The sequence below is a fragment of the Bos indicus genome, chromosome 2, assembly GCF_029378745.1.
Source record: "Bos indicus isolate NIAB-ARS_2022 breed Sahiwal x Tharparkar chromosome 2, NIAB-ARS_B.indTharparkar_mat_pri_1.0, whole genome shotgun sequence".
Lineage (NCBI taxonomy): Eukaryota > Metazoa > Chordata > Mammalia > Artiodactyla > Bovidae > Bos > Bos indicus.
The window spans coordinates 76310744-76336899 of NC_091761.1; the positions used below are offsets into that span (position 1 = coordinate 76310744).

Sequence of the window (26156 nt, forward strand, 5' to 3'; positions counted from 1 at the left end):
TGTTGGGCCCCCTTCCAGGCTGTTTTGGCCTCCAGGCAATAAGACGTGGCATGAAGGCTGGGAAGCAGGGGGTGAGGGTGGGGAAGGGCAATACCTCTTCCCTTCTGATTGTTCCTGGAATCTTAATAAACGACTTGAGCATATCTTCTTGAAAGTTTTCCAAATTTCTCATGAAACAATTAGATCAAGGCATGTCTTTTCAATAGTAACTCAGAAATGCATGCTTATTCATGTCAGAAATCACCCCACTCTCAGAGTCATATACAATGTTTGAACTTCATACTGTTCCCATTGCAGTGGGCGTACCCTTCTATTTTAGCTCACAATGTGCCATATTAGTGTCATGGCTCACCAGTTGTATGTGCCATGTCCCCTCGCTCAGCACTAGGCTCCTAAGGACTCAGTTCCTAATCCAGAGTCTGGTGCAGAGCCAAGGGGGAGGTTTCAGAATAGAGCAGGAAGACACAGGTGCAGACCTGCACATAAAGAATTTCAAGTAGAGTTTGAAGTATGGCAGAACAGAAAACTTGGGGCCAACTTGCATCCCTGGGCAGTAAACCATTGACTCAAAAATTGAAAAGCATTATTGTAGGTGAGAAAGTGGGGTGTCAGCCACAAGAGTAGACTGGGGAGGAATGCAAGGTCCTCCATGTATCCTAAACACTGTTAATACTCCTAATCCCTCTTAAGGATTTAACACAAGTAACATGCCAGATATGATGGCATCCCTTTGTATACATTATCACTTTATATGGATAAGCACATTTGATGCTCACAGCAGTCTTCTCTGAAGGATGCAATTACCCCATTTTATAGATGAGGATATCAAGTCTTCAAGATATAGAGCTGCCAACATGACCCAGTTAAGCTACAGCCATCACAGTTTAACATCCATGCTGTTATCTACATTATGATCCTTATTATTCTCTGACTGATACTAACTTGCTGTCTATAGTCTCCACTTGGTTTTAGTAGAGACTGGTTTCAGAGGACAGAGGTAGAAGCATTGATGGGGTGATGGGGGAGAGGGTCTGAGAAAGTTGAGGATTGGTGAGAATCCCTCTGTCTCTGGACTATTTCATTTTTGGGTCTCAGGTGTATTAGCAACCTTGGTTAGAACCACTTTATTCCATAGGAATAAATTATGGAACTGTATTTTAACATTAATTACCAGAAAGGTATGGTTTCATTTTTTATTTTCATTTCAAAATTTCAGCTTTCCAAAGGATACTTCTAGCTCCTTGGTCAAAAAAAAAAAAAAAAGCAAAAACTTAATTTATTACTGTGTGTGCTCAAGGTGAGGGTTTTAATTGCTTGGTGAATAATAAAAAGATTGAGTTTTATCAAGTAGTTAATTTCAAATAAGAATAATTTCACCCCCTTCATACACCCATTCACCACCATCCCACCCACATAAGATGGTATATAATGGATCTGTTTTAAACTGTAATTAAACAGCTTTAACATTCTCCTATTAAAAAAGTAATAAAATATTTTTTGTAAAAGTTTTTATGATAAAAGAATAGAAAATATAAAAACACCTATAACAACACCTCCAAAGAATCACTATTATTTATTTTAAAGGCTATTTTTAGAGCAGTTTACATTCACAGCAGAATTAAGGAAAGTACAGAGGAAGGTATAGAAACTTCCAGTATACCCCTGGCTCTCACAAATACAAGTCCCCCTCCCCCATTATCAGTGTCCCTATCAAAGTGGTACATTTATTACAGCTGATGAACCTACAGTGACAAAAAACAATCACCCAAAGTCCACATTTTGCGTTATGGTTCTGAAGAGGAAAATTTAAAAACTTTCACCCAGCTAGAAATAACCTCATGCTCATTCTGCTTCTGTAACTCAGCTGCTGCTGTGCTGCTAAGTCACTTCAGTCGTGTCTGACTCTGTGCAACCCCATAGACGGCAGCCCACCAGGCTCTCCCGTCCCTGGGATTCTCCAGGCATGAACACTGGAGTGGGTTGCCATTTCCTTCTCCAATGCATGAAAGTGAAAAGTGAAAGTGAAGTCGCTCAGTCGTGTCTGACTCTTCGCGACACCGTGGACTGCAGCCTACCAGGCTCCTCCGTCCATGGTATTTTCCAGGCAAGATTACTGGAGTGGGGTGCCCTGTAACTCAGCTAGCTCCTTGCAAAGTCACATGGGAAAGCCCAAACTATACAGAGCCTAATCCTCACCCTCTAGCAAGGTTCCCTGATTAAAAGACCTGATGGGATGACTTGTCTACTGAAGGACATTGGCCTGCTCCTGAAGGATTATATTGGATTTGTGGGACTAACGCATATTTGATTTTACCAGCCAACTGGTGGGGGGCATGGTATTGGAGACTATCCATCCCTCCCTTTTCCTCCTTCCCCTAGTCCAGGGTGAATTGTTGGGAGTCCCAGTTTATAAAGACAGAGGTCCCACCAAAAAGCTCAGGTCTCTACAGATTGGAGACTGGAAAGATGACAGTGGCCTTCTGAATGCATATCCAACACTACGGGCCAGCCACAAGGGTAGAAGATGGGTCCTGGGGCTACTGAGCTGAAACTTACATCATTCACCCTTGTCAATTACTCAACCCCTGTAATCCTGCTTAACCATGTTTGTGTAAAGGTCAGGCATCCCCCTGCTGTGTCCTAACTGCTGTTTCTGTGTGCATGAGACCCTTAATTTGAACTTGCCTATTAACAGCACTGTCCACTAAAGTCTGGGGTCATGCACTGTCTATAAAAATTCTGTAACTCCTTTGTTCTGGGCGCAGAGCTGGAAGAGTTAACTCCTCTGGGCACACTGGAGTAATGAACCTGGTTTCTCCAAATTTCTGAGCACCGTGCTTGGTTTTTGGACAATAAACCTGAATTCTCCAATTCCCCGAGTATGGTGCTTGGTTTCTTGATGGTCCAACTTCTACAACAGTTCACTGTTGGTGTTGTACATTCTGTAAATTTAGAGTAACATATAATAACATGCATCTTATCATTTCAGTATCTGTATTTTCACTGTCCTAGAAATCCTCTGCGCTCTGCCAATTCCTCTTTCCCTCTGATCAACCCCTGGCCTCTACTGATCTTTTTCCTGTCCCATAGTTTTGCTTTTCCTAGAATGTAATGCTTCTGGACTCATAGAGTAGCATTTTCAGATTGACATTTTTCCATTAAGTAATATGTATTTAAGGTTTTTGTTTGTTTCTTTCTTTTCACGGCTTGACAGTTCATTTCCTTTTAGTGCTGTGCAATATTCTGTTATCTCAATGCACCACAGTTTAGTTATCCATTCACCTGGTGAAGTGTATTTTGGTTGTTTATAAGATTTGGCAATTATAATGAAGCTGCTGTAAACATCTGTGTGCAGGTGTTTGTGTGGACTCAAGTTTTCAACTCTTTTGAGTAAATACAACAGAGTTAGAGTGCTAGATGGTATAAGTAGAGTACATTTAGCTTTGTAAGAAACGACCAAACTGTCTTCCATGGTGGCTGTACTGTTCCGTGTCCCATCTCTCAGTGAATGAGACTCCCTATTGCTCCACATCTTCCTACCTCAGCATTTGGTGGTGTCGGTGTTTCAGGGTTAGGCCATTCTAATGGGCATACATTTAACAGTGCCGCATTATTTTAATTTGCGTTTCTCAGATGACGTGTGATGTGGAGCATCTTTTCAGATGCTTATTTGCCATCTTTCTATATTCTTTGGTGAGGTAAGACTCCTCATATTTGAAAGCTGCTTAGATAGTAGTTCTTAAAAGTTCTCATCACAAGAAAAAAAATTCTGTAACTATGTAAAATACAAAAGTTAAATACACTTTTTGTGCTGCTGACTTTGCAATATATATAAATATCTAATCATTGTGTGGCGCCCCACTCCAGTCCTCTTGCCTGGAAAATCCCATGGGTGGAGGAGCCTGGTAGGCTGCAGTCCATGGGGCCGGTAACAGTTGGACACGACTGAGCGACTTCACTTTCACTTTTCACTTTCATGCATTGGAGAAGGAAATGGCAACCCACTGCAGTGTTCTTGTCTGGAGAATCCCAGGGATGGGGGAGCCTGGTGGGCTGCCGTCTCTGGGGTCACACAGAGTCAGACACGACTGAAGCGACTTAGCAGCAGCAGCAGCAGCAGCAGTAGCAACAGCAGCAATCATTGTGTTGTACACTTGAAGCTAATATAATGTTGTAGATCAATTATGCATCAATAAAAAAAGGAAAAGAAAATTTCTATTAGTTTTTTGACATATAATTTTCAGATATGGTTATTCATATCTGCTACATAAGCTTATCTAAATCATAATTACCAGGACTTCCTTTTTTGCTTTCACAATAATGAATATTCATTTTTATATGAAAACGAAAATGATACATATCATCAGCATAAGATAAGGCAGGCATGATAAGGATGCAAGATATTTGCCCTCTCTGTTCAAATAGTAAATCTACTTTTACTGAATATTATTTTCCAGTTACCCTAAGTTCAGTTCAGTTCAGTCACTCAATTGTGTACAACTCTTTGGAACTCCATGGACTGCAGCACACCAGGCTTCCCTGTCCATCACCAACTCCCGGAGCTTGCTCAGACTCATGTCCATCAAGTCGGTGATGCACCTCCATTTCATCCTCTGTAGTCTCCTTCTCCTCCTGCCTCAGTCTTTCCCAGCATAAGGGTCTTTTCCAATGAATTAGTTCTTCTTTGGCCACATCAGGTGGCCAAAGTATTAGAGTTTCAGCTACAGCATCAGTCCTTCCAATGAATATTCAGGACTGATTTCCCTTAGGATGGACTGGTTGGATCTCCTTGCAGTCCAAGGGACTTTCAAGAGTCTTCTCCAACACCACAGTTCAAAAGCATGAATTCTTCAATGCTCAGCTTTCTTTACAGTCCAACTCTCACATCCATACATAACTACTTCAAACCATAAACCTAAAGGAAACTTAAAGGAACCTAAAGTAAAACCTCAGATTCTTTCTTAACACACATCTAGGAAAACTGCATTTTTCCATCAGGGTTGAAATAATGAACTATATTTTTCATCTCTGACCTTGAACTGGAGATGATGGGAGAAAATGACTCTAACTATCAGAAGCAAGTTAATAAGGAGGATAAATGATGAGAGACTATTACAACCAGGCATCTAACACAATATAGCCTGACAAAGGTACTTGTGGTATTCTCATCTTGTCCCCTCAAGCAAAAGCTGACTATCACTAATGAGAGGTTTAACTTCTAGACAGATGATCAGTTCACTCTGAGTATGTGATGGTTGCTTCTAAATGAATATTTCCCCTGAGTCTAATTACACTGGGTCTGGGCTATATGTTTCCCCTTGAGTCAGTACCCTATAGATGTCAGGAATATTTCAACTAATTGAACAACAGCTAAGACAGGAAAGAGGGAGAACATTTTGAGGATGTGCACTGATTTTCCTTCCTCTCTCTTTTTGTGCCTAGAATCGGACGTTGCTGACTTCGATGGTCGAAGCTCCCTACTCTACAGGTTCAATCAGAAGCTGATGAGTACTCTTAAAGATGTGATTTCCCTGAAGTTCAAGAGCATGCAAGGAGATGGGGTCCTCTTCCATGGAGAAGGACAACGGGGAGACCACATCACCCTGGAGCTCCAGAGAGGAAGGCTCGCCCTGCACCTCAACTTGGGTAGGGTCAAGCTTTGCCCTGTCCCTGGCCATGTCGGGCTACGGGGAACTCCTTTTCTAGCAGGTTATCCTCCTAGTGTGTCAGTTAGAAGTTGCTGTGTCACAGTCAAAGTGACATATTTTCCTTATCCAAATTGGCGAAGAAAAATCCACATTTTTAAATGTTTAAGCCATAAATAGCATTCTTTAAACAAGGGAATTTTAGTAGGTAGGGAAGAGATACAGGTTAATTTTTCTTCCTTCCTTCCTTCCTTTCTTTTTTTTCCGATGTATTTCACTTTTTTTTTTTTTTTTTTTTAAGTAACAAGCTTTAGCTAGAGGAAGTTTGAACACACATACAAGCACACATATTACAATATAATAAGGCTTGCTCACCATCTATTATACTTGTTACACTTATGAAAGTTAAGTTCCTGGGGGAATATGGAGAAGATACATTTTACTTTTTGTTTGTTTTGTGAGGGAACAAGGGGTCATGTGCATGGCATCTAAGTTTCTGGGCATTCTCATGTCTTATTAAAGGAAACTCTGTTTTGTTTTTTGTTTATATCAAGTGCCTCGGCTGTGCTAGGGTGAGCCCTATATTTGCCAAATGCTAGTCAATTTAGTACAGAATGCCCTCCTACTTTCTATCTGTTTAGGACTCAGGCCTCCTGCTGTGGGTTGGCATCCGTCGTTCCTGCCTCACTACTGGCAGGTCTGCATTTCTTGGTAATCAACTAAGAGATGGTCAGCCTCCTTTATGTGAAAGGTACTTTGTAAGCAAGCATGAGCCAAGTACAGAAGGCAGGGAGTAGAACTCCCAAATTTGCAAAGGCAAACCAAGAAGCTCTACTGGAGAAAAGGAACTAGGGAAAAAGTGTTAGGGTGATAAAAAAGGAAGAGACCGCATTCTGTAAGAATGAGTTTCTGCCTCCCTTTGGGTATTTATTAGTGTTAGGGGAAGGGGTGGAGAGTATACTTGTGGAAGATAATTATCACCTACTGGTGAGTATTTCTGATCAAATAGTAAAGAAAGAAAGTCATAGCAGAATTCAGTTTGTAGGCTTATGTTGCATGAAAGCCTAGAAATATCACAGATAATTTTTTGTCCTTTAATAATAATTATTTAGAAATACGTTCTTTTACTAATTAGCATAAGAATGAAGATTATTGTGAACTCATCCCCAAAGCCAAGCAATGGAGATACTTATTTTGAGGCATTTCTGAGCATCTCCTTAGCCTCTATGTTGGACATTGGCAGTGCTAGCAAGGACAGCCTCTGGATCCCAAGTTTAGCTCATTAAATTGATATCTAATGCACTAAACTAAATACACAGCAAAGGCATCTTTAGAGTCTCACCCAGAGAAGAGCTAAAGAGGATTTGCTAGTAACCTAATCAGTTTTGTCCACATACCTAGAGAAATTTATCAGTGAAGTCTATGAAAGATGGGCATATTCAGCAGAAACATATCAGTCTGTTAACTGGTGTTCAATTTTCATGAAACGAGAATGGATGGAGTAACTTCCTCCCTAACACCCAGTGACAAGTCATTCACAGAGCATTGTGGGTTGTGGATAAAGTTATTGCCATTACCCCTCTGAAACTCTGCCCCAGCAAGCATAACCCAATGATGTACAGCAGTTTCAGTCACAGTAAAGCAGGATGGAAAGGAAAAGATGTGCTCATGTGACAGATTTTACTTGCAGACAGGTGCCAGCTATTTACTTTGGGGGAAAGTTCATAACTTCCAAGCCTCAATTTACTTATTTCTAACCTGGGATATTATTAATAACTATCTAGCAGGGCATGAACATGAAAACTAAAAATATTCAAAATGAATTTTCTGTGATCCAATCTGCCGTGCTCAGTCATGTATGACTCTTTGTGGCCCCACGGGCTATAGCCTGCTGGTCTTCTCTGCCCATGAGATTTCCCAGGCAAGAATACTGGAGCGGGGTGCCACTTCCTACTTTAGGGGCTCTTCTAGACTTAGGGATAGAGCTTTCATCTCTTACATCTCCTGCATTGGCAGGTGGATTCTTAACCACTAATGCCACCTGAGAATTTTCTATGTCAGTAAATAAACACAGTGAAACTCCTCATATAACTCATTATTCAACTAACAATATCTGAATGTCCCACATCCTGTAGTTTGCTGGTCTTCCTGGAAAGAAATGGGTCTATTAAGATGAAGAAGACCCTCTCCTGCTGTGATATAAAAAAGACAGAACAATTCTCTTTCCAGATTTCCATTTAACCCATATTTCTAACTCTGTTGGTGATAATGGGAAATCTCATTTAGTGAATTATTTAGTAGTAAAAATATGTTTAGTCTGTATTCTACGAAGTTTGGAATTTTTCTTCGGCTTTCGGATTTACTATTTCCATGAGTTTACCATGATTGAATATTTCCTGTACTTACCTCCTTTAAACAGTTACCCGGCATACTTATTAAATAGTACAGTTTTTTATGTTCCTTCTCTGGAGAGACACTGACATGTATTAGTATGTTAGCTCAGCACAACATACTGATATGTAACATACTCTCTGTCATAGCCAGCAAATCTTTGGAAGCACTGAGTTAAGGGGAAAGGGGGAATGGTAACAGCTTTGATTTGCCTGTAAGAGAAAATCTGTAACATAGGTTACACAAGGGCAAGATAACATTGTGTTCATGGCTGTAGTTCTGGAAACTAGGAGAACACCTACCTGAAGTAGGTACTCCAGGCCAATTGAATTACTGGGAAAAGAGGTTTTCATCTCACCTATCAGAGCCTGACACAAATATACATTTTTCTCATTTGGCTTGCTCATCCCCAAGCCTGGCCTACTCTTCCTCCTGTGATCTCCACAATGTGCAGTATCCTATCCAATCCTCAAAGCAGCCCATTATGTACATAGCCATTAGCTCCAATTTACCTATATGGAATATTAAACTGGAGGAATATATGTCAGCTGCTCAAATGATGCAGCTAGTAATCAGTGTAGTCACAGTTAAAATCTAGTCATATTTACTGCCTTTTAAACTTATTTTTAGTGATGGACAAGGAGGCCTGGCGTGCTGCGATTCATGGGGTCACAAAGAGTCGGACACGACTGAGCGACTGATCTGATCTGATCTGATGATCTAAAACTTATTTTCAGATTATAAAATATATGTCAGTTTTAGAAAACTCAAAGAAAAAAATTATAAATAAGATGAAAAAAGGCACCCAAAGTTCTACAACCCAGCCATCCTTCTATTAATTTTGGTGTATTTTCCAAGTGTTTTTCCTTAGCTATTTATATAAAATTTTTACATATTATATAAAATTTATGTTCTTTCCAAGTTTCCACACAACCTTCAAAGTGGAAAGAGTTTATATTATCCATGATCAAGGTCTTTTTTTTTTTTTTTTCTTGTTTTTTTTTTTAAAAGAAATGAATCAAGAAAGAGAGAAAAATGAAGAGAGAGAGGAAGAATCTAAGAATTTAAATTAATGGGCTAAAAATGGTGTTTGGGCCAGTGAAGGAGGAAGCTTCTCTCTTCCCAGCTGATGTGGATACTCCAGTAGTGTTCCCTGTAGGGACAGTTCTCCAATGTGTTTTCCTTTTCTAATTTGTGACTTTACAATTCAGTGTTTTAGGCTGAGTGGAGTGATTCAGTACCATGGACAGCTACAGAGGCGGGCCTTTGGAGATGCATGGTGTGCTGTGGTTCCTCACAAGTGATGCTCTTTGCTGATATTCTGATTCATATTACTTAGTTACCTCTGTGGCAGTTGACTTGAAAAGATCATTTCAATGCTGCAGTCAAACTAGGCCTTCCCCTTTGACTGTTCTCTTAGGGTACAATGATGGTTTTTCTAGAGCTACTAATGCGAAAGAAATTTCTTCTCTTAATCCATAAGGAAGTTAATAGAGATTCCTCTTTCCACTCTTTGCACATCTCATTCAGATCACCTGTGGCAGTTTGCCCTCTGTAGAATTACAACAGCACAAACTCATACATGCGGGTGGTAAAATCAAAGAGCAGAGGCATTACATGACTGGGGAATTGTGGTAAGAACTAAACAAAACATCAATCACACATGCAGGTCATTCATCCTTACAAGTCCAGTGCTTTTGAACTGAGGCAGATTGTGCAATAAGGCAGTCATAGGAAAGTGAGAACCTTGAAATAGCAGAAACATGTGTGGAGCACACTGTCCTTGTGGGAGCCAAGCATAGGTTCAAAGGCAAAGCATCTGACTACATAACCAACTCACAGAGATATCTTGGATATCACTGAATACTCTGCACCTACTCTAGGGAGTCTAGTGAATGTTTACTTTAGCTTTTTCAAATTCAAGCATTTTGATCATCAGTGATATCCAGTTGGTTACCCTGGGTCACAGAGATGATGTAGTTGCAAAGCCATCGACCCAAGATTAGAACCCTCACCAACTCAAACACAAGGTCCTGACATTAATCATTAAAATGTTATAAACTCATTGAACAAGTAGGTATTGAATATTAAGAAGTTGCTGTTATGTGTTAAAATTTTTAGAATGGAGAGACCAGGGTGGGATAGAGGAGTCCAGAAAGTCTTCTTGGATCCAACTTCAAATACCTGGAGATTTTATTATGAAGAGGAAAGAAAGACAGGAATTTCAGACAAAGTGTCAGTGTGGTAATTGGCACCCCATTTTATATAAACTGTGTCATTAATGTATAGGAATTCATTGAGCAAGTACATTAAGCTAAGCATTTAGCTATGCACTGGGGGTCACCAGTTCTGATTTTCAAGGAGGTCCCAGCCTGGTAAAATAATTATTGTGATTGACTTTCTAACTTTGTAATATTAACCAGAAATAGATAGCTATGTATCATCAAAACCATATTTTTTGAGATAATGAAGTCACAAAAGATAGATGCAACTTAGGATTCAGGTTGAACAATGACCCCTAAATCTAGAGAATGTTTTATTGAATAAAATTTAGAAATTTTTTTTTAAGAACTAAGGACATGAATTACATTTCTTTAGTGATACATAAGGATTTTCTCTGATTTGAGGGTCAAGTCCACTGTAATCACATGGCTTCCTGTTAGTTTTTATTTTCTTAGAAGACTTCGTTTGAGTACTTGAGAACATTCATCAGCCATGAATTTTGCTAAACAGGGGTCTATATAATCCTGGATAAACTAGAGAGGTGAAATTTGCCTTCACCGTTTACATCATGTCCCTCCCTCTTTGGGTTGCCGCATTTTCCTTTTCCACAACTCTCTGCTTGCTGATCCATCAAATCCCTTTCCTGATATTCTTAGTAAGCTAAATAAACTCACATGTGTGTATGGTGGGAGGCAGATGGCCAGAACATAAGGAATGAAGGTATCAATTTTTCCAATAGGAGTAAGTAGTAAGAGTATTTAGCTTTGGAGTCATAGCTCAGGGTATAACCTTAATTCTTTGTGAACTTGGGTATATCCTGTGGCTTCATTGAGGTGAAGCTTTTTGTAAGGCTGTGTTCAGGAATAACAAAAACAACCTATGTAAAATGCTCACCTCACTTTAACAGAAAAGAAGCTTAAAATTACAAGTGAGTACCAACATTGATAGCCTGAACAACTAAATGTGAGAAAATTAATCCTAAAGATCAAGTGGATGAAGGCACTGGGGACCTCCATGCAAATGACCCTCTAGCTCATCAACAACAAATCTTTCCAAGAGTGACTTTTTGTTGAAATACAATATTTAAAGAGAAAGTTGATGTTCTCATTTCCTCAAGCTATATGAAGTCTACAGATTGTGAAAGGTAAAGTGCCATCCATATTTAAACTGTTAAGACCAAGCAAGGTGATTTAATCAAAGGAGATTTTGAAGTGAAAACACAATATACATGCTAAGGATCCAGAAAAAAGCTAGTCCCAAGGGTGAAGAATTTGATATGCTTATCCATAGTATGTTGGGGTGGGGTAGGGGAGGATGAGGAGACGAGCAAGTTAGAAATGTTTTGCAGATATTTTAAACTTCCTGTAAAATTTTTCATATGCCTTAGGGTTTTGAGTAATATTTACATCGTTTCATTTTAACTATCTCAAACTACAGGAAAACAAGTTTTAATTTAATAAGTAATTCATTTTTTTTTCTCTAATGTGTTTCTGGCCTAAAAGACACCATCTGTGGATTTTTATTTTCTTTGTGTCCTCCACAATTACCCATAGGTGTTTTTATCTTGCCTTAATAAACTGGAAACTATTTAAAAGTTGTAGTTGAACCATAATTGCCACTTAGATATGACTTGAAGTATATATTACAGAATGAAGAGTTTTATAATCTCTTGAGAATGAAGTTTTTTCGTAATTTCTAATAATGAACACTTCTAGGTAAAATGGAAATTTTTCTAGGACTAACTTTTTTCTTCATAGTTACACCTTATATAAACATATTTTGAAACATCTTACTTGATGAATAGCAGAATTTCCTGTTTATCCAACTGTTAAAGTGGACTGATTTCCACTCAATTTGTTTCAATACATGTATTCTTGCCTGGGAAATCCTAGGGACAGAGGAACCCGGTGCACCTACAGCCCAGGGGGTTGCAAAATAGTTGGGTATGACAATGATTAAAAACAAAACAAAGATTTCTGTGCATTAACATAAAATGATTCATGGAGGGAGTAAAATATGTTCATGTCGGCCATTTTTTAAATTAAAAATATACTTGTAATGCAGGAGATATTCAATAATTCACACATCAGTCATATAGTTATCCATGCAGGTCGAGGATTATGCTTTTAATGAAGTTTAGTTTTGTTTCTTAATATCAAAAATATTTATACTCTAAAATATATAAAGAAAAGAAAAAGAATAAAAACTAAAATTACAGTCAGTTTGACCTTTTCATAATTAAACTCATCTTTTGAAGCAGGAATAAAAGTGTAGAAAATATCAAAGTATTTAATTTTAATCCATGTTTTTCTCTATTAAAAAAATCAAAATATCACTAAAACCCACCCAGACAACACACAATAACAAATAAGTAGGAGGAAAAGATATGATTCCTTTACTTTTTCTTTTTGTGACTTTCATTGGTTTTACAGTTTCAAATGTTTAATGTTTTTTACATATTAGTAAATTCTTAAATGCCTTTTTAACTTTTTAAGGAAAAGGGAAGGCATATCAAATTTAAAGTGAAGGCTCTAATATTAAATTTATTTGGGTATATTAACTTAGAACTAATAGTTTATAAGACACAGTAAGTCTCCTTCAACCAGTCATTAGTCCTTAGGCATGTTTTATTTTATAAATAAAAGTTGATTCTGTGTGTGTGTGTGTGTGTGCATGTAGAAGAGGGAGGGGGAGAGAGGCAGACACAAGTATTTTTTGTTTTGACTGGTAGTGCTTTTCATACACTTGCTGGAGCAAACTTCCTAAAAGTCATTTCTCAATAAGTCTTTCTTTTATTATGTCCACTCTAGTATCCAAATGACATTCTAGGCTGCCACATGTCAACAGCCTCTCACCACCTGGAAACCCGCCTTCTTGTGCTCGCTTTGCCTATGCCCCTCATCCTCCATCCACACGACTGCCAGTTTTCCTGCCAGCCTTGCCTTCTAATCAAATTCCCATACAGCTGCCAAAATAACCTTAAAATATTAGTCTGAGCCAGTAATCCCTGACTTATTAATTCTCCAGTGGCTCGCATTTCTTAAAGGTAAAACACAAGCTGTAAATCAGCTCACACTAGCAACTGATCCAAGGTGGTATCAGCCAACCCCACATGGTCATAGCACTCTGCTGCATGGAATCCCTCTATGGGGTTCTCCTGAACCCCCACCTTTGGCAGGTGCTTTTCCTGGTTAGGTAACAATGCTCCTTGTTCTAGGCAAATTTCAGGCCTGGCCCCTCTCTATAATGTAACATCCACAGCTTCCTACCCTGCATTTTCTTGGTTCCTTGTCTTAACTGCTGTTAATACAAGCAGCATGCTTCTTATCAATTCACTTATTGTATCTCCACATTAAAACCTTCAGAAGTGTGCCTTTTAACTCTTTATCTCCTGTGTACAGCATTTGTCACTGTAAACAAGACAGATAGCTATCAATGCCATTTTATGGGTGGATGGATAGAAAAAGGAAACGAAGGAAGAAAGGAAGAGAGGGAGGGAGGAAGGAAGGGACGAAGGGAGAAGGAAGAAAAAGTAAAAGATCGAATAATGTATCTGCATAATTTGACACATTGTAAGAACTCAAAAGATGTGGAACAAATCAATATGTCATTGAAAAAATCAATTAAAGTCAGCTATGAACTCATCAGCTCTTATTTTTCAATTACAATCAGTTGGATACCGTCCCCCCACCCCCATAGAAAGCAACAGAGTGTTATTTTGTGCGGGAAGCAGTGACTTGGGACCATAATGGAGGTGGGTGTGAGCAACCCACAGGGGAAATGGCAGCTTCTGCCCCCTGATTGCCACGCTGTGGAGCAGGCTGCTGCAGCTGTTCTACACATTTTGGGAGAGACAAGAGAGACATTTAGCTTTCAGTTACTAAGGGTACTGAATACATAAAATACTGAAAAATTGGAAGATTTACATATAAGTAAAATTAGTTGCATTGAACTGTTCATTTTGCTAAGTTTGAGCCATTTTGTAAGAAAGAAAAAAAAAAAGTAAAGCTCTAATCTTTTTGACAGAAGGATACAGGCAGGAACAACGTAAAACTGGAGGAGAGATGAAGAGAAGGGGAACCAGAGGCACTTGATTGAAAAACATACCTCTCACATCCTCCCAAGAGGTGTGTTCCAAACTCAGCTTGGGCTGAATGACCCATGACAGGATCAGAGTCAAAAATCTGACTGGATCTGAATTTGAGCCCTAGATACATCTCTGCCTAGGAATGCTTAACCTCACCAGACCTCAGCTTCATAATTTGATAAATGCAGATAATCATTTTGCCTTAGAGCATCGAACTTGGAGATTATGCAATCTGTACTTAAATGCCCTCGATAGAGTAGGTATTGAAAATTGCAGCTAAAATGATCATTTCCTCTCCTTGCCTTTGCCTACATATTTACCCGACTCAGTGGCCCCACTGTCTTCCCTCTACTTATCCAGCATTCACTCTTCTGCTAAAGTACAACTCAAGATTCACTTTCTCCTTTCAAGAGCCAGTCAAGTGCAAAGAATATGCATTGTTTCTAAATGTGATTTCTATTTTCAATATTGTTCATACAGCTATCAAGATCTGATTTCTCTTATTATGTAATTGCACCAGACCTAGAAACATGTTCTTTCATGTCTAAAAGGGAGTGTAGATGTCAGTTGATGGAGAACTTGGTCCTGGAATCTGTGGGAAAAAGTTGGTATTCCATCCCAAGCCCAGGACAGTTCTGGGTCTGTAGAGAGAGAATCATCTTTTACTTTGGATAGAGAGAGTTGGCCTTGCTTGCAGAATATTCTATTTATAGCCCTGCAGGCTGCCCTGGGGGTACAGATGCCATCTTTTCTTCCTGTTCCCTTTACAGATGACAGCAAACCTCGTCTCAGCAGCAGCCCCCCCTCGGCCACCCTGGGGAGCCTACTGGACGACCAACACTGGCACTCCGTCCTCCTGGAGCGAGTTGGCAAACATGTGAATTTCACTGTGGACAGGCACACACAGCACTTCCGCACCAAGGGCGAGGCGGATGCCTTGGACATTGACTATGAGGTGAGTTTTCTGTCCCTACAAACCCTCGCACTCCTTGCTCAGGACCAGTAAGAAAATCAGTAAGCGAATGAGCAAGTGAGATGATGTGGGACCTTGACAAATCTCATGTTTGAGCATCTCCTCACCTCCATCTAAGTCCAGGTAGCTGACCATGAAGGAGCCCAGGGAGAGAGTCTGAGCTGTGAGCCTGGAGAAAATGTTTTGGCAAATATGGTGGTGACTCAGAAACTTACAAGCCATCATGCAGTCATTATGAAAGGTTCAGTTACATAAACTTATAATCCATCAAAGTATTTTTAAAAGGTACTAAATTCATTTATTCCTAATTACTTTAATATATCTATCTATTTCCATCTATCGATATGTATTTGAGGTTATTTACTTCTGTTGTATCTGTGTGGTAGAGATACAGTCTATTTGATTGCTACAGTGCCTCTCTTCCCAACTCCAAGTTGAGTGACATCGCTTTGATACTTTGAAATTCATCATGGTGGGAATATTTATACCATAGATATTGGCAAGTCCTATAAATCAGGGGTTGATGTATTTCTTTGTTGATTCTCTAGACCAGAGATTGGAAAAACTACATCCTTCAGGGCAAGTTTGGCTTGACGCCTGTTGCCTTCAGCCTGTCAAGTGTTGTTTAAAAAATTAAGGGAAAAAGACAAATATGTGACAGAGACTGTATGTAATTATGGATAAAATAGTTCAGTGAAAAATCAACAAAAGCAGTCTACAAAAATCAGTTGGTTTATGGAATTTATAATATAATTTATTGTATATTTTATTATTTGTAAACTGCACACCACTTATATCAGTAAAATAACATAATATCTGAATGCATTCGTGCTCCCACACACACATGCATGTACAGAGATGTGTCTGTGTGTATCTATGTGTATGTATTACACCCTGAACAGCCAGATTTTGCACATTTATCAACACATCACTTGAGGCAGAAGAGAATGACCTTTTGCAGAGTAGGGACATGGCCAGACTTATGTTTTAGAGGAGTCATTCTGAATGTTTGTTTCGGGGGCCAGTCCAATTAATATCCCCTAGAAATTTGTTAGAAATGAAAGTGCCCTAGTCTCATCCAAACCCACAGAATCAGAAACTCAGGAAAGAAGGCCTCAATCATTCAGTTTTTAAAAATCCTCTAGGAGACTCTGATGCACCCTAATGTTTGAGAACAACTATTTTAGAGCCATTGCTCTGAAGGTAGCTCTGAAGTTACTCCATAGCCTAGATCTGTCTGTAGGTGGATGGTTGCTGGACAGATGGTTGGAAACCCTGTTAGGAGACAATGTCAATCAACAGTGGATATATACTAGAACAGTGGAGGTGGAGTTAAATAACTGAAAACTTAGGATCTGACATTTTTTTTTTTCCCATCACTAGTATGAATTATAAGAAAGATTTCCTCTTTTGATCTTAACCTTGTTTAGCATACTGTTGATAAGTTATGCTATTCATTAACTTCAAAAAAATTTGTCACTCTTTAACTCAGGATGCAATATATCAGGTAGGTAGTTTTTGTTTTTGTTTTTTAAGTTGCTAATAACTAGAAATCTATGACTATCAATTATCCTCCTTTGACAACATCATTTAAGTGATTGAAAACACAAAAAATACACAAAATGTTGAAATTATCTTAAAGAGATCTTTTTTGAACTTGAGGACAACGAAAAAACACAAAATCAAGTTTTAGTAATTCCCCAAATACTTGACTTCTAATGGCCTGAGAGGTGATTCTAAAATCCACTCAGTTGCCTGATTTAACATTTATTTTCAGGTTAATCTCTACTTATCTGTGATCTCCAGTATAGAGAATCTGTATGAAATTACAGCATAGTAGCATTAAAGTGAATGTCAGCATTTATAAGAGAAATCCAATGATGTTGTTTAATTTATGAAATTGAAACAGATTTCTTCTAGAAATTCTTGAATTTTTTGGTACCTTGTAAAAATATTTGCTAGGTAAAAAATGCACCTTGAACTATTTCTATGAGGCAACCTCTGCTTCAGATAAGCCAAACCCCTTCCAAGGATGCAGCCAGTTTGCTCATATGAATATAAAAGAAGACAGACTGGCCATAATGATGACATTAGACTGGCTGCACTGGCTCAAGAGAGTTAGGTGTTGGGGAAGTCTCTCAAACAACTGGAGCTCTCCAGCCTTGAAGATTCACCTTCAAGCCTGTGTGGGGAGAAAGGAGCCTGTGTCATAATCACCACTTCACCACTAAGTAGTTGGAAAAAACCTGAAAAGTGAAAATTCTTAACTTCAGTTGCCCAGAAGCAATATGAGCATCATTATTGTTAAATAGGGTATCTGAATCTAAGATCTATTTTTCAAATTGAAGTAATAGGTGATTTACAACTTTGTGTTACTTTCTGGTATACAGCAATGTGATTCAGTTATAATATATTCATTTTCATATCCTTTTCCATTATGGTTTATTACAGGATATTTAATATAGTTCCAGGTGCTGTACAGTAGGTCTTTGTTATTTATTTATTTTATATTTATTGGTGTATATATTAATCCCAAATTCCTTATTTATCCCTTTTCCTCCTTTCCCTATTGGTAACCATAAGCTTGTTTTCTATGTCTGTGAGTCTGTTTCTGTTTTGTAAATAAGTTCTATTGCATCATAGTTTAGATCCCACATGTAAGTGATATCATAAGGTACTTGTCTTGGCCTTTCTAACATACCTCAGTTAGTATGATAATCCCTACGTTCATCCATGTTGCTGCAAATGGTATTATTTCATTCTTTTTTTTGGCTGAGTAATATTCATTGCATATATGTATCACAAAATGAACATTTAGGTTGCTTTCATGTCTTGGCTATTGTGAATAGTGCTGCAGTGAACACTGGGGTGAAGGTATCTTTTGAACTATGATTTTCTCCAGATATACTCCTAGGAAACTAAGATCATGATATATGGTCCCATGACTTTATGGGAAATAGATGGAGAAACAATGGAAACAGTGACAGACTTTATTTTGGGGGGCTCGAAAATCACTGCAGATGCTGACTGAAGTCATGAAATTAAACAATGCTTGCTCCTTGGAAGAAATCTTATGACCAACCTAGACAGCATATTAAAAAGCAGAGACATTACTTTGCCAACAAAGGTCTGTCTAGCCAAAGCTATGGTTTTTCCAGAAGATTTATGCTTTTGAACTGTGGTGTTGGGGAAGACTCTTGAGAGTCCCTTGTACTACAAGGAAAACAAACCAGCCCGTCCTAAAGGAAATCAGTCCTGAATATTCATTGGAAGGACTGATGCTGAAGCTGAAACTTCAATATTTTGGCCACCTGATGGGAAGACCTGACTCATTGGAAAAGACCCTGATGCTGGGAAAGATTGAAGGCAGGAGGAGAAGGGAACGACAGAGGATGGGATGGTTGGATGGCATCACTGTCAGGACATGAGTTCGAGTAAACTCCGGGAGTTAGTGATGGACAAGGAGGACTGGTATGCTGCAGTCTGTGGGGTTGCAAAGAGTCAGACACAACTGAATGACTGAATTGAACTGATTCCTAGGAGTGGGATAGATGGATCATATGGTAGCTATATTTTTAACTTTTTAAGGAACCTCCATACTGTTTTTCATAGTGGCTACACCAATTTATGTTCCCACAACAGCACAGGAGGGTTCTCTTTTCTTCATATCCTCTCCAGTATTTGTCATTTGTAGACATTTTAATGACAGAGAATCTATGGTATATTTTATAACAATGTTGTCTATTAATCAGAACCTAAGGAAAGACTAGAGACCTCTTCAAGAAAATTAGAGATACCAAAGGAATATTTCATGCAAAGATGGGCTCGATAAAGGACAGAAATGGTATGGGCCTAACAGATGCAGGAGCTATTAAGAAGAGATGGCAAGAATACACAGGAGAACTGTACAAAAAAGAGGTTCATAACTCAGATAATCACGATGGTGTGATCACTCACCTAGAGCCAGTCATCCTGGAATCTGAAGTCAAATGGGCCTTAGAAAGCATCACTATGAACAAAGCTAGTGGAGGTGATGGAATTCCAGTTGAACTATTTCAAATCCTGAAAGACGATGCTGTGAAAGTGCTGACTCAATAATGCCAGCAAATTTGGAAAACTCAGCAGTGGCCACAGGACTGGAAAAGGTCAGTTTTCATTCCAATCCCAAAGAAAGGTAATGCCAAAGAATGCTCAAACTACCGCACAATTGCACTCATCTCACACACTAGCAAAGTAATGCTCAAAATTCTCCAATCCAGGCTTCAGCAGTACATGAACTGTGAACTTCCAGATATTCAAGCTGATTTTAGAAAAGGCAGAGGAACCAGAGATCAAAATGCCAACATCCTCTGGATCATGGAAAAAGCAAGAGAGTTCCAGAAAAACATCTATTTCTGCTTTATTGACTATGCCAAAGCCTTTGACAGTGTGGATCACAATAAACTGTGGAAAAACCCGAAAGAGATGGGAATACCAGACCCTCTGACCTGCCTCTTGAGAAACCTGTATGCAGGTCAGGAAGCTACAGTTAGAACTGGACATGGAACAACAGACTGGGTTCCAAATAGGAAAAGGAGTACATCAAGGCTGTATATTGTCACCCTGCTTATGTAACCTATACACAGAGTATATCATGAGAAATGCTGGACTGGAAGAAGCACAAGCTGGAATCAAGATTGCCAGGAGAAATATCAGTAACCTCAGATATGCAGATGACACCACCCTTATGGAAGAAAGTAAAGAGGAACTAAAGAGCCTCTTGATGAAAGTGAAAGAGGAGAGTGAAAAAGTTGGCTTAAAAGTCAACATTCAGAAAACTCAGATCATGGCATCTGGTCCCATCACTTCGTGGCAAATAGATGGGGAAACAGTGGAAACAGTGTCAGACTTTATTTTTTGGGGCTCCAAAATAACTGCAGATGTTGATTGCAGCCATGAAATTAAAAGATGCTTACTCCTTGGAAGGAAAGTTATGACCAATCTAGATAGCATATTCAAAAGCAGAGACATTATTTTGCCAACAAAGGTTCATCTAGTCAAGGCTATGGTTTTTCCAGTGGTTATGTATGGATGTGAGAGTTGGACTGTGAAGAAAGCTGAGCACTGAAGAATTGATGCTTTTGAACTGTGGTGTTGGAGAAGACTCTTGAAAGCCCTTCTGGTTTGAAAGGAGGTCCAACCAGTCCATGCTAAAGAAGATCAGTCCTGGGTGTTCATTGGAAGCACTGATGCTAAAGCTGAAACTCCAAAACTTTGGCCACCTCTTGCGAAAAGTTGACTCATTAGAAAAGATCCTGATGATGGGAGGGATTGTGGGCAGGAGGAGAAGGGGACGTCAGAGGATGAGGTGGTTGGATGACATCACCGACTCAATGGACATGAGTTTGAGTGAATTCTGGGAGCTGGTGACGGACAGGGAAGCCTGGCATGCTACAGTTCATGGGGTCGCAGAGTCGGACACGACTGAGCAACTGAACTGAACTGAACTGATGTTATTTATATAACAGGATATCTGCTGTGAGGTCATATGTACACGTTTGATTCTTGCTAACACTGGTAGAAGAATGATTGAACTCAGATCACTGAGTTCCAGGGCCCCATTGTCAGAGTAAGCCCTACTTCTCCCAAGCTATGCCCTATCAAATTCTATATCAGGGACAATTACAGTCTACAAATCTAGGTTCCTCTTCAAATTTTATCATGATGTGTTAATATTTGGGAAGAAAATATGATAGATTTCATTCCTCCATCTTAGATTATGTCAAGGATATCAATCAAGTGACACATTGCCTTTCTGTGAAGCATCTAGTAGGGAATTTGCCTCTATTACATGTATGCAGTTGTCAGATTCTCCTCTCACTTGGAAGGCACACATAGACAGGGGCTCATAAAACCTTCTCCCAAAAAAATAAGCAGAAAAAATGTAGATCCTTTACTTCTCACTGGAATGTTATCACAGCTCACATCACCTAGCCCATGTAATTTTTCTCCCAAATGCTTCTAAGACAAACTATAGCAATTAATTTTACTTTCAGCCTAGAGCACAAGGGTTTAAGAAAAGTGATTTTTATTTTTAGGATCTTAGTGAGATTCCATTTCTCTGAGAGTCTGTAACCTAAGAAGTCTTTTCTTATCAAAAGTGCTTAGTGATCCTTTTCTACATAGCCACCTTAACAGTACCAAAACTATTAAAAGCATATTTTTATATGTACTATGTATTATTACAACATAAATGATGAAAAAGAATTTTTAAAAATGAAAAGAATGTATTTTAATAAGAATTCTTAGTTAAAGCTTCATTAAGTCATCTAAGCACTTAAAAATACATTATCTATATGTGTCTTCAAAAATAAGTTTTATTGAAGTTTGAAAGAAAATATGAGATAGTACTTTTATAGTCAGAAATTGTGGGAGGTCTTTCTAAGTATGACATAAATTTTAAAAACCTAGAAATAAAACATATGAAAAATTTTACACATAATTTTTTTTAAAAGCCACATGAACTTCCACAAAAAAATATGATATAATGATATCATCCTCCCAAAAACTTGGAAAAGTATTTCAAAATTTAATTAATGAATAAAAAGCCCCCACAAATAATTTTTAAAGTAGTGACTCATTGGAAAAATAAAGAATATGAATATATAAAAAATATAGACTGCTTTCAAATATATAAAATGATGCTCAGTCTTACTCATAAAAAGAAGGAATGCAAATTCATGCTACAATGATATTTTAAACTTAGATTGCAGGGAACACAAACATTAAGTGTTGTCTCGGAAATGAAGGCACCAGAATGATTTAATCCATTGTTTGTGGGGATATAATTAATACAATATCAAAGAAAAGGCTTATTGTCAAAATTTAACTGCTGCTGCTGCTGCTAAAAGTCGCTTTAGTCGTGTCCGACTCTGTGCGACCCCATGGACGGCAGCCCAACAGGCTCCCCCGTCCCTGGGATTCTTCAGGCAAGAACACTGGAGTGGGTTGCCATTTCCTTCTCCAATGCATGAAAGTGAAAATGAAAGTGAAGTCGCTCAGTCGTGTCCAACTCTTCGTGACCCCATGGACTGCAGCCTACCAGGCTCCTCCACCCATGGGATTTTCCCGGCAAGAGTACTGGAGTCGGGTGCCATTGCCTTCTCCGAAATTTAACTAAGTGCCCTTCAATTTAGCAATTCTGTTTCTAGGAATTTATCCTACAATTATAAGCAAATGCATGCAATGGGTTATATGTCAGGAATAACAAAAAGTTGAAAATTCCCCCAAAGTTCATCAGAAGGGTGTTAATTAAAAATTCTGGTAAGCTCTGTAGAGAAACAGCTCTGCCTGGGTGCTCCAGTGGTCTCACACTGTCCACTTGGAAAGCAGCCAAAGCCCTGCAACACAGCTGATGTGAATCTTGGCAGGACAAATTGGATCTTCCTGAGACACAAGAGGATAGAGGCCTGCAATTACTGGCTTCAAGGGCATTGCCCACTTGTCTCTCTGCCTCATAAAAGTCTATGCTGATGCAATTTCTTCTCACTCTTTAGGTTCTAAGGATGCTTGAGGCTTTCTGCTGTGCCCTTTTAGAATAGATTTGCATCACATAGAATGGCTTAGCTTGATGTTGAATCTGGCCTCTGTACATCCACACCAAATTAAATCTTGGAGACAAAACAGGCTTGCTCCTTGGAAGGAAAGCTATGACAAAGCTATTAAAAAGCAGAGATATCACTTTGCTGGCAAAGGTCCATATAGTCAAAGCTATGGTTTTTCTAGTAGTCATATAAGGATGTGAGAGTTAGACCATGAGGATGGCTGAGCACTGAAGAATTGATACTTTCAAATTGTGGTGCTGGTTTTCCTGCCCGGACGTGGAGCAAGAGGCTGAGAGTCGGAGACGCTATCCGCTTCCATCCGTAAAAAAAAAAAAAAAAACAAACAAAAAAAACAAATTGTGGTGCTGGAGAAGACTCTTGAGAGTCTCTTGGACAGTCATATAAGGATGTGAGAGTTAAACCATGAGGATGGCTGAGCACTGAAGAATTGATAATTTTCAAATTGTGGTGCTGGAGAAGACTCTTGAGAGTCTCTTGGACAGCAAGGTGATCAAACCTGTCAATCCTAAAGGAAATCAACCCTGAATATTCATTGGAAAGACTATGTGAAGCTGAATCTCCAATACTTTCACTACCTAATATGAAGAGCCAACTCATTGGAAAAGACTCTGATGCTGGGAAAGCTTAAAGGCAAAGGAGAAGGCAGTAGCATCACCAAGTCATGGACAGGAGTTTGAGCAAGCTCCAGGAGATGGTGAAGGAAGCCTGGCATGCTGCAGTCCGTGGGGTCTCAAAGAGTCAGACGTGACCGAGAGACTGAACAACAACAACCAACTCAGTGGACGTGAATTTGAGCAAACTCTGGGAGATAGTGGAGGACAGAGGAACCTGGCATGCTACAGTCCATGAGGCTGCAAAAAGTTGGACATGACTTAGTGACTGAACAACCAACTTGAGGAGGAACCTCAAGGCTGCACTAATGTTTCTTGACTGCTCCTGCCTTATATCTGCATCCTCTCCCTTCGCAGATTAGCAACTGTTTGAACCTGCCCATTGGAACTTGGAACATAATGGAGGCTAAATGAAGCCTATTTCCTGTAATCAAGAAACTGGGAAACAAAGAAAAAGTTCTGTTCTCAGAAGCCCCACAGTACCCTGCTAGTTTTAAGCTGAAGCCTACAGTTAGATCTATAGCAATGAAGACTGCCACAGCTCACATTGTGGTCATCTGCCATCACGTTTAGTGTTCTCTGTTTTGGTCTGTGGGACTGGGAGCTTCACTGTTTGGCTCCTCTTCCCTTTACTGTCTGTGTAAGTCACATATCATCCAAATCTCACAGTGGCACCTTTTATCTATATGTGAATCCACCAGGCCTTTGCCTTAGGTTCACCTTCTTTTGTGTGTGTGCTTGACAAACTGTATGGTAGTATTATGCTTTGATTAAAAAGAATGAGGCAGCCCTCTAGTTCTGATGTGGGACCATCTACACTATAGATTGTTCAATGAAAAGGAAAATCAGTGTGCAGTGCAGTGTAAACAGTATCTGTGCTTAAAAAAATAGAACAGAGAATATAGACTTGAAAGTGCATAGATCGACAGAAATCTGTAAGGGTAGGGATAAGTAGATCAGAAGAACGTGGAATCATCGAAGAAAAATGCTTTGTTCTTTGCTGTGTACTCTTCTGCAACTTTTTGCATTTTGTACCACTTGCAAAAACATATTTTAAGAAGAAACTGAGGCAATAGAATGAATGCATGACTTCAAAGGTATTCCTCATGTTTACTTCTAAATTTGCATCCTCTAGTACTCTTGCCTGGAAAATCCCATGGACGGAGGGGCCAGGTGGGCTGCAGTCCATGGGGTCGCTAGGAGTCGGACACGACTGAGAGACCTCACTTTCACTTTTCACTTTCATGCATTGGAGAAGGAAATGGCAACCCACTCCAGTGTTCTTGCCTGGAGAATCCCAGGGATGGGGGAGCCTGGTGGGCTGCCGTCTACGGGGTCGCACAGAGTTGGACACGACTGAAGCGACTTAGCAGCAGCAGCAATTCATTCTTATTCACAGTTTTTCTTCAAAAACACCTATTGCTTATGTTATCAAGTTTATTTTTTAAACTACTTTTGATTTACAGTGTTGTATTACTATCAAGTGTATAGCAAGTGATTCAGCTATACGTATATGTATATATTTTTGAAGCTGAAAAAGTTTATTTCATTTATTAATTTTCATCACACTGTATATTTATTTTTTACTGAAATATAGGTGATGATCAGTGTTATGCTAATTACTGCTTACAGCAAAGTGACTCAGTTATGCATAATATATGTGTACATATGTATTCTTTTTCAGATTTTTTCCCTTATAGGTTCTTACAAAATATTTAGTTACTTGTACTATACAGTAGGTCTTTGTTGATTTTATATTATAAATTTGACTTATTTTTAACTCTCTAACTCTTCATACCCAAACTAGCCATAGTACTTAAGCTCATCATAAGAATCAAGAGTCTCTTTTTTACTTTGTTTCTGTAAATTTGTGTCTGCTACATAACACACAATAAATATTTGTTAAGTAAATTTTAAAAAGTGTATGTTTGTGAATTATAAAGATATCAACTAACACCTTAATTTTCTTCCCATGAGAAGTTCTTAATGTTCCCATACTCAGAGACCACCCCTTGCTGCCCTTACTTTAGAGTGACACCAGAGGACCTTTCCTAGGGCTCAGGCTTGATTAAAGGACTGGCCAGATTTAAAATAAGTATTTATTTGGTGATCAGTAACTATAGAGAACAGGCTTGTGGATGTTGTGGGGAGGGAAGGAGTAGGGTAGAGAAGGATTAAGAGGTTGGAATTAGCAGATGCAAACTATTATATGTAGAATGAATAAACAAAAGTTCCTACTATACAGGGAGTTATATTTAATATCCTATGATAAACTAGAGTGGAAAATAATATGAAATAGTATGCATGTAGATATATAGATATCTGAATCACTTTGCTGTATAGCAGAAATTAAGATAACAAATTAATTATACCCTGATTAAAAAAAATAATAAACCAGATAAAAGTAAAAGAAACCAACAAAACAGAATAACTAGAGATCACCAGGAAAAGCATTTGGTAGACCATATCATGTGGTAGTATAATTGTTATTAGTTCCTTTTTTTTGGAAACACAGTAAAAACTAAAGCAGAAAACTTGCATGCAGAAAAATAAATGGAAGAAAATAAAATAAGGAAAAGAAGTAGATGCAAGGTAGAAATAAGGGGAAAACAAGGGAAGAAA

At 38.8% G+C, this 26156-nt stretch overlaps 1 protein-coding gene across 1 annotated transcript in view; it reads left to right on the forward strand.

Annotated features, from left to right (window-relative positions):
- The window catches only part of CNTNAP5 (contactin associated protein family member 5), a 1031770-nt gene that overhangs the window by 479954 nt on the left and 525660 nt on the right, over positions 1-26156 (forward strand). The window contains exons 5-6 of the mRNA XM_070769229.1: positions 5443-5646; positions 15117-15301. Of these exons, the coding sequence (XP_070625330.1) occupies positions 5443-5646; positions 15117-15301 (389 nt within the window). The remainder of the gene's footprint in view (positions 1-5442; positions 5647-15116; positions 15302-26156) is intronic.